We start from the raw sequence: 15,114 nt of genomic DNA, 5'->3' as shown, positions 1-15,114 counted from the left end.
GTATTTAATTAATTAGTAACATTAGTCGATATTTATGATAATATTTTTAAATTATAATTTAATTAAAAAATTTATAAAAAATAGATTTTTAAGAAAAGAGGGCTGGCCCGTAACCCATGCACGCTGGGCCAACCAGATTTTAGCCCACATAGGAAATGGGCTAGCCCGGCCTGATCCGTCAAATTGCAAAGCATGTATGGATTAGCCCGGATATGATGGGTCAGTCCATATTGACAGCTCTAGATAAAATCGCCATAAAAAGTGCAGTAATAATTATATGAAATATAAGGAAGATTAACTAATAAAACGAGTTACTTTTTATCGTGTAAAAAATGTACGCTACTTTACTTTATGTAAGTTAAATTTTAAGTGTAATGAATATTTGTCGAGATGAAGATTTATGAAATCTAATATCTTCACTTTAAATTTCGATACATTGATATACAAAATTACGTTGACAACTTATATAACTAAAATCTGTTCGTCCCTCCTTCTTTACGCCTCTTAAATATTATCTATATATTTGGTTATTATTATATTTCTGACCCTTGCAATTGATCAGAAAGTGGACTAATTTTTAATTTACTTTCTGGATTTATGGGAGTATAAAGTCAATTTTTTCTTTTAAATTTCAAACGAGTATTGCTTTATTTTTTTAATATTATAAAGTACAATAAGATATGCTTCTAGTACATATTTACTACGTGTGTGACGCGGTATAGTTGACTTGTTCTTATTATTTTATTTTTTAAAAAGTTAAACGCACCTCTTTTAAGAAATAATAATAATAAAAATAAAACTCCTAAATTTCATGTATCTTGTCTTGCTGTATTATTTTCTTGTTGAAACCATATAAACTATTGTTTTCTTGTTCTACAATGTTTTAATACTAATATTATGTTCTAGAAAATAATTTTTCAAAGCAAAGCAATTTTAATGTGTCTGTGCATTATTTTTGGAAGTCAAATAACTAATTTTCTCAAGTCAAAATTAAACGTAAATGAATGATCTCTTAAATTTAAATATAATAAATTTAATTTACATTGATAATATTATTAATCAATATGTGTATTATTTTAATATATATATCTTAAAAGTTGACACTCAGGTTTAATTTTATCCCATCAGGTCCAAGAAGATATCCAAAGTCTGGTTGGCTAGAACAAGTCATAGCCGTAATAGGATTGAAAAAAAATAATCTCTTAGGTATAAAATGAACTTCTTTTATAAAATAATATCATAAAACTAAACAAAATGGACGAGAAATAGTAATCATACAAATAAAATTAATTCACGATAATATTTTGAAGTTTTAATTCTGAGAATTTGAAATTCCATGACAATACTATTTTCTGTTAGAAAAACTGAAAAAAGACACTCTATTTACGAATTTTATGTTTTAATAAATCTTACATGATGCGAATTCAGGACGAAGAGAGTTGGGAAATTGCCACAAAAATCAAAAGAGGTTGTTAGAGAAACTTATTGGGCAAGGAAATAAAGGAGTGGGTTGCAAATTAAACTATAGATTAAAATAAAGTGACAATATATTTTTTAAAATAATAATAATAATACAACAAAGTGATAATAGTCTCTGTGTTTTTGTATACAATGTGAATATATAAGGGGTTATCCCATTTTTCATTTGGCTAACTATCTTTCCTCCTCCTTTCCTTCTCTCTTCCTAAGAAATTAATTCACTCCACAACCACAAGAAAACTATCAACTATTCTTATTATTTAGTAGCAACAACACAACTACTTCTCCCAAAAATATTACAAGAGAACTTTAAGAACAAAGAAAAAATGGGAAATTGTTGGCCAAAACCTGTTGATGTTCATCCTCCCACTGTCAAATACTCTAATAGTATTCCTTCAGGTATTTTAGTTTGTTTCATAAAGAATATCTCTCATATTGTTGTTATAGTCGCAAAATGTTTAAATTCACAAGTTCTAAGTATACTTTTGGTATATATATGTCAAAAGTTTTCGTTCATTATCTTGAACTCCATGCTTGATCAAACACCATATAATATATATGTTGGTTGTTGAATCTTATTAATTTCTTCGCGTGTTTAGTGTTTACTAGAGTATTTTATATCTTGAATATATTTCTTTAATGAATATTCTGACTCATGATTATTCAAAAGTACCTTTTTGTTTCTTAATTTGATTGTGCCATAAAAAAAGTTTCATTTTCCAATTTTCTATGCTTATTAAAAATTCTGACTCACGACTATTAATTCTTAATAAGTATTTTTCTTAACTTTTTATCCCTTGGTAGTGATCGTGAAGAAACCAATTAATACATCTCCGGGTAGTAACACAAGGAATGTGGTGGCGAAGTCTAGCGGAGATGGCGGTGATTCGAGGAAAGTGGAAGTTCCGGCTAGCGGAAAAATAATCACGCCAAATTTAAAAATGTTTACGCTAGCGGAATTAAAGAGCGCAACGCGGAATTTTCGGCCCGATACGGTGCTAGGAGAGGGAGGATTTGGTACAGTATTTAAAGGATGGGTCGATGATAAAACATTTGCACCTTCTAAAGTTGGAGTTGGTATGCCTGTTGCTGTTAAAAAATCAAATCCTGATAGTGAACAAGGTCTTAAAGAATGGCAGGTTTGTTACTATATATCCTCTTCGATTTGCCATGTATTTCTTTAAAGTATAATATCTGAAACTTATTGACACGACTAATTTAAATTAGTTAGTTGAGTAGATCGTCTAAATAGGGTAAAGTGCTTTTCAATGATGATAATGGTTGTGTGAGTTTGGTGGTGGGTGGGAGGGGGGTGGGGTGCGGAGGTCATGATATGATATGATATGTGATGTCGACTTCACCAAAATGTCAGTGTTGTATAGGATTGAGTATATTTGATGTCCACCTCAAAACGCAGAACCTTTGGTTATTTGCGTAAAGATATACCCTTTATAGCTAAATTGTGTTTAGAAGTATTTTTGATAAAATTGATGTTAAGTCAAACCCATCGCATTACACTCTTTGGTGGTCCATGAATTTTTTATTCATGAAGAAGCAATAATGTTGATCAGAATATACTTTCTTTTATTCTCTCATTTTTTAAGTTCATTGAAAGCTAGGAATATTAAATTGACAATTGAGTGCCATAAGACCAAACACTAGAGCTATTAAATTTTATATAACCAACAAAATAGACCCCTCCAAAGTCAAACTTGTGCTTGATTTGAAAAATTAGTTAGATTTTATAATTATGTTATATATTATTATAAAATGTTTTATAGAGAAGCGGAGCTAACATATATAGCATCACGAGTTTAGTTAAATTCATAAACTTTGATCTAAATATTAAACTTATATAAATTATTAAGTCAGAACCTAGAAACGGAAAAAGAAAAAAACGACTAATATCTTAAGTGCATGAACTTTGAGTTCGAATTTTGGCTCTATTATATATATATGCCCTTTAAAATTGATTTTTTTTAAAAGTATGAACTCGGATAGTCTTCGATATTTTTTAATATTATCTATAAAACCTTTTTCAGGTTTTTAATATGTTTTCTTTTCTTTTCTCGGTGCTAATATTTGACTAGTCACTTTATTAGATCAATTAATTAAACGTAGAAGATAATATAGTTTGACTCTTTCAAAGTATCCACGTGGGTTTCCATACTATCAATTAATTTCTGGAAAATATATTAATCAAATTTAAATCATGAAAAAGAAATATCACAACTCACACACAAATATATTCCATTGCTATAATATATTTCATGAAAGTGTAAATCACTTTCTCGGTATTATTAGTGCAATTTAACTTGGTGTAGATCGTTATTTGTTTTATTTTTCAGGTTATATATATATAAATCACTAATTATAGGTAATCACCTAGGTCTATTTGTGTTTGTATTAACAATGTAAAAAGAAATTTTACACTATAAATGTAATTTAACATGTTATTACAAGTTATTTATGTCCTTTTCTAGTTAACTAATGTTACTATAATTACCTATAGTTATTTATTTATTTTCTTGTCAAAATAGAAGTCAAATTCACTACCTTTAAAAAAGGGTAAATTTATTAAGTCAAACACAAGAAAAAAGGCTCTAGTAAATATTACATCGTACACTTGCATTCAATTGATAGAAGTTAAAAAAAGTCTATCTACTACTTTGAAAAAGGAATTGGTTGTTTGACTAATGAATTACGTAGAAAAATAGATCTTCTTTCTTTGATTTGAAGTAAAAACAAATAAATTAAGAGTAATAATTTTATTCCGTTCACTTTCGAAAAACTTGTTGATCATAGATTAATTAGTTCTGCCCTGTCAGCACCTCAACTCAAAGACTTAAGTTAGTCTCTCTGGTTGGAACTGCATTCATTTATTATGCCTTATATTGAGATATCTTGAAATCAACGTTTTGAGTCAACTTTCTAATTTGAAATAGTAAAATTATAAAAATATCAACGATGCAACAGTTCAATTTGTTTTCTATTTATAATAAAAAAATATTATTGTTTTCTATAGAAAATTGATGATTTAATATTTGTTTTTGCAGGCTGAAGTAAAGTTTTTGGGAAAATTTAGTCACCCAAATTTAGTAAAATTAATTGGATATTGTTGGGAAGAAAAAACATTCCTTCTAGTATATGAACACATGCAGAAAGGAAGCTTAGAAAGTCATCTTTTCAGAAGTAAGCCCCTTACTATTCTATTTTTCATTAACTCAGTTTAATTTAATATACACTGACATTATAAAAAAAACGTTTGATTTTATTAGAAGAAGGTGCGGAAGCATTGTCATGGGATACAAGGCTGAAAATAGCAATCGGAGCAGCAAGAGGACTTGAATTCTTACACACCACAGAAAAACAAGTTATTTACCGCGATTTTAAAGCTGCCAATATTTTACTGGACACGGTAATTCTTCTTTTCTTAAAATAAAATATACGTAGATCTTATCGTCGATAATATTTTTACTGATAAAATGTTGGTTTCAATTATTGTGACAGGACTATAATGCAAAGCTTTCAGATTTTGGACTAGCAAAAATGGGTCCAGTAAATGGGGACTCACATGTGACCACAAAAATTGTTGGTACTTATGGCTATGCTGCACCTGAGTACATGGCCACTGGTAATTTATACTACTTTATTTCGATATTTGTATTGATATTCGATTAAATATAGATTTAAATAAGAGAGGTATAGTCCTATTGATATTTTTAAGTTCGAATATGAAATTTTAATTAAGAATAAAAAAAATACGTATTCATCTGATTGATGATAGTGAGGGGAAGGAAATTGACTTCTTGAAAAAAAATTATATTCTTGGCCCAAACTTTTCTATGTTCACACATTTGCAAATTTGACCTTGTCCTTAGAGAAAATTTCAACCTAAATGTGAACTTATAAATGATTTATTTAATAATATTAGCTGGCAAAGCTAAGTATAAATTGGTTCAACTACTTTTTGTCTTTATATTCCTTATATTTTAATTCTTAAAAAAAAAATTGAATCATATAACTTTTTTTGTTTCTTCATTGAAAAAGTCTTGATTCCTACACCGTAAATGTCCCTTTTCAAAAGTCATCATTTAGCTATTGTTTCTTAAAAATTATTCTTTCGAATAACGCTTGACTTAGGTTTAATATTTATTCATATAATGTTCAAGTTCAACCTTATAGACAATCTTTTAGATTGTTCTTTAATATTTGCATTAACTTATAAAATTTGAAATTGTGGTTATAACGTTCTCTTATAAGATTTTCAACTTGCTCAATGATCTAAAAGGTTCGGAGTTATTCTAAAAAGAGACAACTGACGAAAATTTCACTTCATTTTTGGCAGGTCATTTATACGTAAAGAGTGACGTATACGGGTTCGGAGTGGTGTTACTCGAAATCCTTTCGGGCCGGAGAGTACTGGATCTTAACAGGCCCAATGGAGAACATAATTTAGTAGATTGGGCCAAGCCCATGTTACCTGACAAAAAGAAGCTAAGGAAATTAATGGACCCAAGACTGGAGGCCCAATACCCATCAAAGGCTGCATTTCAAATAGCTGAAATTATATTAAAATGCCTTGAACCTGATCCAAAAAATAGACCTTCCATGGAAGAAATTTTGGAGTGTTTGGAACAATGTAATGGGATCCAAATGAAACCGCGAGCCAAAAATACCACGAGAAATCACAATCATCGAGGGCATCGATCACCTCTCCACGTTAAGAAAACAGGTAGTGGTAATGTGATTGGAAACCAAGGCTATAAGGCTCCAACGAACCGTAGCTATTGAAACTCGAAAGGGAGGGAGATCAATCAAATGTTCTTTTAGTTATACGAAAGATCTTAATGATTTGTGGGCTTGTGTACATCAAGGCCCAGTCCAACAAAGGCCCAATTAAGTAAGGCCCATTAAGGGGCCCACTAAGTTCTGTTGGTAGTTTGAAATGGTCTTATGTAATCATGAGAAAAGCTGGCATTTGTCTGTATTCAGACTGGAGATGGTCAACATCAACAAAAAAAGGAATTCCACCTATCACTATAATAATTTTTAACTTTTTTTCAAAAAATAAAAACTTTTTTTTTTCTAAATAGATATGATTGTATCACCTTTTGTCTGTATATTTTTAATTTTTTGGATCCATTTCTAGAGTGATCATGTATCCTATTCTTAAGGTCAATATTGATTTGCCTTTATTACTTTCTTGTCTTTATTACTCTCTCCTACAAAGAAAGGGCAAGTATATTCATTTTTAATAAAGTACACATGTAATATAATAATTTAGGGTGTGACAGAAGAAAATATTTTTTAATTTTCTCATGTTCGGTTGGTTGAGAATGTAGAATCTTTAGAAAACGAGGACAATAACTTACCTAGCAGAAGGAAGGAAAGTTTTATATATTGCATTACACCAAGCTGGTTGTTTCTTTCTTATCCTCCAACACTTCATCTTCATGTTCATACCTCATCTCTCTCTGACCTCTCGTAGTGTTTGTCTAGATCATATATAAATGCTTTTAAGATAGTTTTTTTTTTCACTTTAACAAGTATATATGTATTATAATCACTTAAGGTGCTCGATATGGAAGAAAATATTTTTCAATTTTCTCATATTTGATTGGTTAATAATTTAGAATCTTTTAAAAATGAGGACAATGAATTACGTAATAGAAGGAAGGAACGTTTCATGCATTCCACCAAGTTGGTTGTTACATCCTCACCCTCCAACATACCTTATCTTCACGTTCACACACCCCTCATTCTGACCTCACGTAGTGTTTGTCTAGAGTATATACAAATACTTTTTAGTTAACTTTTGTTTACGTACTAAACACGAGAAAATACGTAAGAAACTTGTTTATTCCTTCATACATAAAACACTTTACATATTATGATGAAGTGATAAACACTCTTTCAATCTTAATCAAATATATCAAATTCAAATTATATGTATGAAAACAATGTATTCTTAACATCATACTCTCATACAAATCTTAATTAATCAAACCATAAAAGAGAATGGGACCAAATACAGTTGCTTGATAAATACTCAAAAAGGGTATATAAATGATGTTGAATGCAGTAAGAAATGATTAGTGTGGCAATTTCATCATGTTTTGGGCCTGGTAGCTCAAAGGTCTTTTCATCAGTCAATTACTTGCAGGCCCTCTCTAATTATTTCCACATGCCTCCCTATATAGCACGTCTAAACCCAAAATCTACCACAAAATTTTCATTTAATATATAATTTATGAAGAAGAAAAATTAAATCTAGTCTAGATGGTAAGCTTAATTAAATATATCATGTCAATCTTATAAGAAAGTAAAATTTAAAACGAAACATTGTTACGTGAGACACATAATTTGAAACAGAGAGAATATGAATAGTCTGAAACACTAACCTCCTAAAAAAAATACTCTTAGTGAAAAAGTTCTTCAAAAAAGTAATTGGTTTAGCAAGTAGTTGATAAGTACTCATTGTTAAATTACTACTATTTCTTTTCCTATGAATGTTTTAGGACAAAATCTATGAATACATGTTTAGTAATTTTATACTCCTTAACCAACCATATATGATATATTATAAAGATCTAAATATTAAATCCTCTTTTTTAAAATTTAGTCAACTTTAATCAATGCCGCCGGAAGTATAGTGAAGATTATATAGCATGATGAAATTCTATACAATTAACAAAAAGGGAAAGAAAAAGAATGAATTATAAAATAATTATTTTTCAAATCCCAAAGTTAAAGTCTACTAATTACATAAACATGCGTCTAAGTGTGTGCAGTCCCTTTAAGAATAAAGTTGAATTTGTACTATTTAATTAACTCTTATTAAACTATAAGTAAAAAAAAAGTTGAAATTCAACCCTAAAAGTATTTAAAAAGTAAAAAAAGGGACCTGCATGCTTAATCATTGAACTATTGAGCCCATAGATGTAAAGTTGTCTTCTTATAAATCTTTAGGGATTAATAAACATTAAAGCCCATCATGTTTCAACATGATCAAAAGTACCTATTTAACATGCTATTCTATCTTGTCATATACATATATAATTATCATTATTCATCAATTTTACTCCATTGCATTATTTGAAATTGTTCAATTTTCCACTTCATTATATATATGTTGGCTCTAGTATTATCCCACGATACGATTATTTTAAATTATTATCAAAATAGACAAAATATGATATTTTTTGTCGATGGATTTTGACGTATAAAATTGACTCTTTCATGATGAAAATCCATCAAGTTCATTGCGAATATGAAATAATTTATTAATAGCAGAGTCAAAATATAATCGAAAGAAAATTAAGCAATTTCATATAGTATATGAGTAAATTCAAATTCGTCCTGTGTGGACCCTCATTGATTGAGGTATTCAGTGTGAAAAAAGATATAATTCCGGCTATATGATTAGTAATTTTTAAAAAAGAGAGAAATGTTAGATTTTATTTGTTTCAATAATGCGCCTAAAGTTTTGGTCAATATTTTTTCTTTGTTCAAATTGAATTTTTGTATCACTTGTATACTAGTTTAAACTTTTCTCTTTGTTCATATTCAATTTTAAATTTTTAATCATAGTATTCCATTCCTTTTATTTTACTCGATCGACTCTATATCTATTTAACCAATTAAGAGATTTTGTTACTTTTTTTCGTTCGACTATAATCCTTACTTATAAATAGCTATATAAAAATAGTTTCAAAACATCATTAATAAGATTAATTAGTTTAATAATATACACATCTAATTAAAGCTTTATTAAAGAGACATATCAAGCCAATATAGGTCAATTAATATGAAACGAAGAAAGTATCGACTAGTCAACTTTGTAGTATTGTGATTTTCAAGGGGCTTTTTTCTTCTCATTTTCACTTGAGAGGAGTATGATTTGCCTAGTGTGTTACATATTTTGGAGCAAATTTAAGTGAGATAGTTTTATTATTATTATTATTATTATTCACTATTTATTTTGCAACTGAACTTTGTTGAAACTAAATTTGACAGGTTGTGAAATATGAATCCTTACAAAATCATTACAGCTGTGGAATTTTTTTGTTTTTTTCGACAAAGGGATATATCCCCTCTTCCGCTGAAATATTTGACATTGTAGTATTGTCTCTTGCATGCACTCCGCACAACCTTATAAATGAGTTGAGTGTTCGGATCAAAATAATAAAGTGTCCTCCGCAAGCATAAGAAGAGTCCGATAATGGCTGGTCTTTAAAGGCCATTAAGAAATGTGTTATATGAAAGTTAAATCAGATGATAAATAATAAGATAATTTGATTTTTCAAGCAATACTCTTGAAATTATAAAATTATGAACGTTATTGTATCGGTATAAGAAAAAATGATTTTTTTTTATATAAAAATTCAAAAATAAAAAGATAGATATGAAAGAGTTTTTTTCTATCAAAAAAACTTTTCAAAATAAAATATAATTATTAAAGAATTTACATTAGAAAATTCAGGACAAATGCTATCACCGATTGGATTTCTTAGACAAACAATGCATGAAACTTGAACCTTTTTCGAGAAATTGTTCTTCAAGAAACATTGATCTTCAAAAAAATGTCATAAATGGCTTGCTTTGTTTTTTCTCTCTAGAACTTTAGATGACCCAAAAGAAAACGATAAGGTTTATGATAGAATGGTAAGTAATTCTTTATCCCTAATTAGAGGTATATTGAATTCGAGTCTTCCAGAATATGGAGTCACTATTGTTAGAAAACATTTTACCTCCACATATAAGACTTTTTTACATAAATCCAAATTTAATCGAGCTACAATATAAACATCGATAGGAAAAAAAAAATTGATGACTGGAAAGGGCTTCGAAGCATGTGATAAAAACTTATTTCAATGACAATTTGATACATTATTAATGTTCATCACGGAAAGAGAGAATACAGCATTTTTTTAAAGATAAAATTATATATGTAGAATCTTCGAAGACTGAAGGACCACCTAGCTATGGAAATTATATTTCAATTATGTAGAATATAATGTTCATGTATATGAACAATTTATACGAAATATATTATGTGATATGAATATATGATCGAATTAGCGAAAGATTTATTACCTCCAAATACATTGCATAGACAATTATATAGTGAATTATTATAAATAATTATAGCATTATTATTATTTGGTGTATGTTAATCATTAATTTAATTATATAGTAGTGGATGATTTAATTGAGATGTGTTGGAATAGTCTGTTGATAATTGAATGCATTTATTGGAGTAGTGAATTTATTTTTGGAGTTAGTGAATTCATTAATGGACACATTTAATGATGTAGTTGTATTAATTTAGCTTTCTATGCTTATTGGATGTTTGGATGTTGATGGTGGTTGCTACTTGCTGCTACTCATTTTCCAACGATGTGAGGTCGGGAGACGGTAGAAGATTACGTAAAATTGTTTTAATAGATCATCAATTCAGAAAAAGCAGATTTTTTTCTGAGTTTATACTTCTTCACCACTAATTTAAGCCAATATTTCAAAATTCAAACCTGTTCATTTTTTTAAAATAGAAACTAAATTTTAACCAAAAAAAAAAAAGAACTTTATATTTTCGAGTTAGGTCCGTATTTTTCTTACAGATTTTACTACATTCTAAAAAGATTTACTTTTCGATTACATTTGCAAGGGTAGTTAGATTTTGATTGGCCACTCAAAAATCTATCGCCCCACCTAATTTTTAGATATAAAACACTTTATCATTCGAAATAATTTCTTTTAATAAAAATTTGAATTAATGAATACCGAACGTCAAATAAAAAAATGGGATCAACTACTGCTCTATATTTTGCTTATCAGTACATACAAACGTTTTAAAAACAAAGAAAAGTAAAAAGGAATAGAGATCGCGCGGCACAAAGAAGTACAAAAATCTGCCTGGATATTCACTTTTGACTTTTCCAGAAACAAAAGAATGAAATACAAACGACTTTTGAGCCAAAAAGGTGACAAAAGTGAATTAGTTCATTAGCTCGTCCAACTGTTTGAACATGCGATATGAAATTAAACTTTTATTTGGGAATATATAATTTAAATTTCTTAAGTAAGCTGTGAAAATTATCAAAAGTTTTTCAGTGCTTATATAATCGTTACTAAATAAACAAATAACAATTCATAAATAAAACATCAGAATATCCTAAGTCATCGTATTGATAAATCATCTATCTTTAAATGAGTCGGACGGAACAAAAGAATGTGATCTAGTTTAGCAGCGTATGGGTGTATAGTAGGGGTAGTAGCTGCATGATCCGAGGCCAAAACAAAAGCAATAAACATGATGATTAACATCATATGAGTCTCAATCATTTCTCCTCCTTTCCATCTCACTACACGCCGGCTCTCTTATTTTTTTCGAAAACTCGATCAGAAGCGGAGTCAGAATTTTAAAAGATTTGAGTGATGTTAGGAATATATTAGGTAACATTTTTTTCTATCATGCTCACACATATGAAAAATTCTTACTAAAGCATTTCACAAGGACCAACTCCCTCAACATTAATGAATCATAAATGTTATTTGAAAATTTGATGTCCCAAGTGACTAACATGTTTTGTCTTGTGATATTTTTCTCATGTGAGGACAAGACAAACTTACCCCCTTTTTTTTTTCTAGGGATAAGTATCAAAAGATGACACTGTTGAGTTTCTGCCTCAGCAAATAAAGACACCAATTTAATTACTAACGTATAATAATAATAATAATAATATTTGATGAAATTTTATCAATGGAATATGAAAATAGTGATATGTATGATCATTATAAGAGGTAGAAGAGTTATTTTCAATCAATTTAATGAACGTAAAATTTTAAAAAACAAAAATGGTTCCTACTTTGTTTACTCTTTTTTTTTTCAAATTCCATGAACGTACAAATCTTCTTCAATTTGACCAAATACTAGCTTCATAAGAAAATTAAATTTTTGTCCAAACTTCCATTTTAACCATCAACATAATTTTAGTGTTGCAATTTTGAAGTTGCAAACTCCAGTCGAATGAGACATCAATTAATTTCGAAAATTGACATGACTCTACGTACGACATGACATTAAATACTTATTGACATTGATTATTGATCAACCAATCGTACACATCTTTGACTTCAGCCCAACTTAATTAATTTTAACCAAAGTAATCATACAATTTTTTTTGTCTTTTATGGTTTATGATGGCTCAAAACATGAGTAAAACTATTCTAATATGTTTATTTGAAGCAAATTTTATCGATGGACGTGTTAAAAATATAATCAAAGCTTGAAGATCATTAACTAGAAAACTTTACCGTTAAAAGGGATAGTAGGATGAATAGGGGTTTACCTCTTCACCCTTGATCATAGGATTTCGTGTTTGGGAATAATGGCGGAGCTATATAATTTTAAAGTGATAAAATTGAATATTCTTCGTAAAAAATTATGCTATTATTGAAATTTTATACCTTTACTACGATTAGAAAGCACTTTCCCTTTTAATCAAACTTAATACAAATTGAATCTATATATTAATCAGACTAGTAAATACATATCGCATAACAAATATAGGGATTGTGAAGATTTTAATTGGAATAAGGTCATGTCCCACATATTTATGAAGTTACATCTATCATCATTAATCCCACTATCAATTTTCTCAATTTAGTACCCATTTTACCCCTCCTTTGGTACAAGGAAAATTATTTCCGAGAAAATAACATTTTTCATGATGAATTAATTTTGTCATGTTAATTAAACACACACTAATATAATTAGAGAGAAATCAAAATTCCACAAAGTGAGTGTGGTGGTTGAACAGCCAAAAAATGATATTAATAAAAAAAAAAACTCAAAGTGTCTGAACTCCTTTGGTGATTCTAGAATTGACAGTGCACTCACTCACCTGTCTATTTTGTTGGCTTCGACACGTTATCGTTTGTTGGTTTTTTCGGTTAGTTTCTCATTCGATATTCATTATCTTTTTAGAGTCGTAATTAATCTGATTAACGTCATATAATATTATTAAAGGAAAAATATTCTTTATTTATCTATTTTTTATTTTTCGAAGTTTGAATTCGAAATTTCTGATTAAAAGTGAAAAGAATTCTATCCACATGGACACGATCCTTTAGTGGTTTATGTTTGGTATATGAAATTAAGTGGTGAAATTCCAAATTTCATATCTGCCAAACTAAGTGCTTTTGACAATTTTGTCCACAATAACAATTAACTAGCTGTTATGGACGACATTGAAAAAAAAATCAACAATATTCAGTAAATTATTCATTCACCCAATTACATTAACCACTTAAATTTTGCCCTATTATATTTATTTAAAATAAATTCAAGATAAGAGTTTTATCATGATAAATTTCATCCATTAAGCTAGATAGATATTATATTTATAAAATACGATTCACTTTTAAAATATACTGGTGATAATCGGAATGGGGCAATATATAAATTTCATATAATTATAAAAAAAGCTCTTTTTTAAAACATTTTGTAAGTCTGAATAGTGGAATGGGCACCTTTTAGCTGCAACATAAATGACAATAAGTATTAATTAGGTCAGATAATACGACATATTACGTTTTTATTTTTTTGTGATAATAATTGATTTTATTCAATTAATTATATAGGTATATACTATGTAGAATTTCAATTTCATTAAAATTGCTGATATAAATGTCAGGTGACTTGACGTAATGGGATAAGGAAAAAGATATATACCAAACTTTCTTTCCAAAAAAAAGAAAAAGAAAAAAGAGAGAAAATGATAGGAAACTAAATTATTTTCCTAGAGTACCTTAAACACTTAATTATAGTAACATTAATTAATTAAAAAGGTTTAGTGGCTTACAGCAGAAAATCAATTAACTAAAGAAAAGCATTCTCCTAGTATTCCTCATGATTGTCTCTTAACTGTTAATCACATTTGAGTCAATCCATGATTTGCTGGAAACTTAGTACTAAACTAACTTTAGGTGTAGGAGTACAATTAAGAATATATGTCTGCCGCAATACGTAATGTCTCGGCCAATTTATGCATATCTCAATTAATTTTACGAAATATTTATCATATCATACTAATAAAACGAACGGATAACTCTATATTATAAATATACTATCTTGGAAATATCTTGTAAAGATGAATCTAAATAAAAATAGAAGAAAAACCAATGTAACATAAATGATTAATTATATTGGAGTCGTTTAGTAGCTGATTAGAGTCATGTAGTTGTTAATAATGCATTGATAAAATATGAATAAATTTATGCATTATTTTATGTAGGCATTAGTAATCAGAGTTAAAATTGCAAATCAATTATTATATTAATTTTATACGTAAATATCTTACCTCTTAATCAGTTACTCCCTCCATTTCATATTAATTGAATTTTTGAGGTGTTTCACACCCTTTAAGAAAAGTAGTTTAAGACATAAATTGAACATACTTTTCCATTTTTATCCTTATTAATTATTGTCAAATTTATTGAAGTCATCACATTGAAAATCCAAATGAAGGGTAAAATTGGAAGAACACTCTAAAAGTAGTCTTGAAAACTGAACAATTAAGTTAATTTGAAAAATGAAAAATGTCTCAAAAATTCAATTAATATGGAATG

At 28.5% G+C, this 15,114-nt stretch overlaps 1 protein-coding gene across 1 annotated transcript; it reads left to right on the top strand.

Annotated features, from left to right (window-relative positions):
* The first annotated feature begins 1,644 nt into the window (after window positions 1–1,644).
* Window positions 1,645–6,680, top strand: LOC102600547 (probable serine/threonine-protein kinase NAK). The gene is made up of 6 exons (XM_006342079.2): window positions 1,645–1,878; window positions 2,284–2,618; window positions 4,536–4,671; window positions 4,758–4,897; window positions 4,990–5,113; window positions 5,828–6,680. Exons 1-6 carry the CDS (start codon window positions 1,806–1,808, stop codon window positions 6,271–6,273), a joined length of 1,254 nt encoding a protein of 417 aa, XP_006342141.1. The 5' UTR covers window positions 1,645–1,805; the 3' UTR covers window positions 6,274–6,680.
* Window positions 6,681–15,114: the final 8,434 nt, after the last annotated feature.

The sequence above is a fragment of the Solanum tuberosum genome, unplaced genomic scaffold (genome assembly GCF_000226075.1).
Source record: "Solanum tuberosum cultivar DM 1-3 516 R44 unplaced genomic scaffold, SolTub_3.0 scf00032, whole genome shotgun sequence".
In the NCBI taxonomy this organism is placed as follows: domain Eukaryota; kingdom Viridiplantae; phylum Streptophyta; class Magnoliopsida; order Solanales; family Solanaceae; genus Solanum; species Solanum tuberosum.
The sequence above is the reverse complement of the archived record's forward strand: the minus strand, read 5'-3'. Positions and strand labels throughout refer to the sequence as shown.

Bases quoted from the DNA above. Each gene is read 5' to 3' on its own strand.
- LOC102600547 (XM_006342079.2), top strand. From the start codon at position 1,806: ATGGGAAATTGTTGGCCAAAACCTGTTGATGTTCATCCTCCCACTGTC. The intron at 2,619-4,535 runs GTTTGTTACTAT...TTGTTTTTGCAG, and splicing joins AAGGTCTTAAAGAATGGCAG to GCTGAAGTAAAGTTTTTGGG. The intron at 5,114-5,827 runs GTAATTTATACT...CATTTTTGGCAG, and splicing joins ACCTGAGTACATGGCCACTG to GTCATTTATACGTAAAGAGT.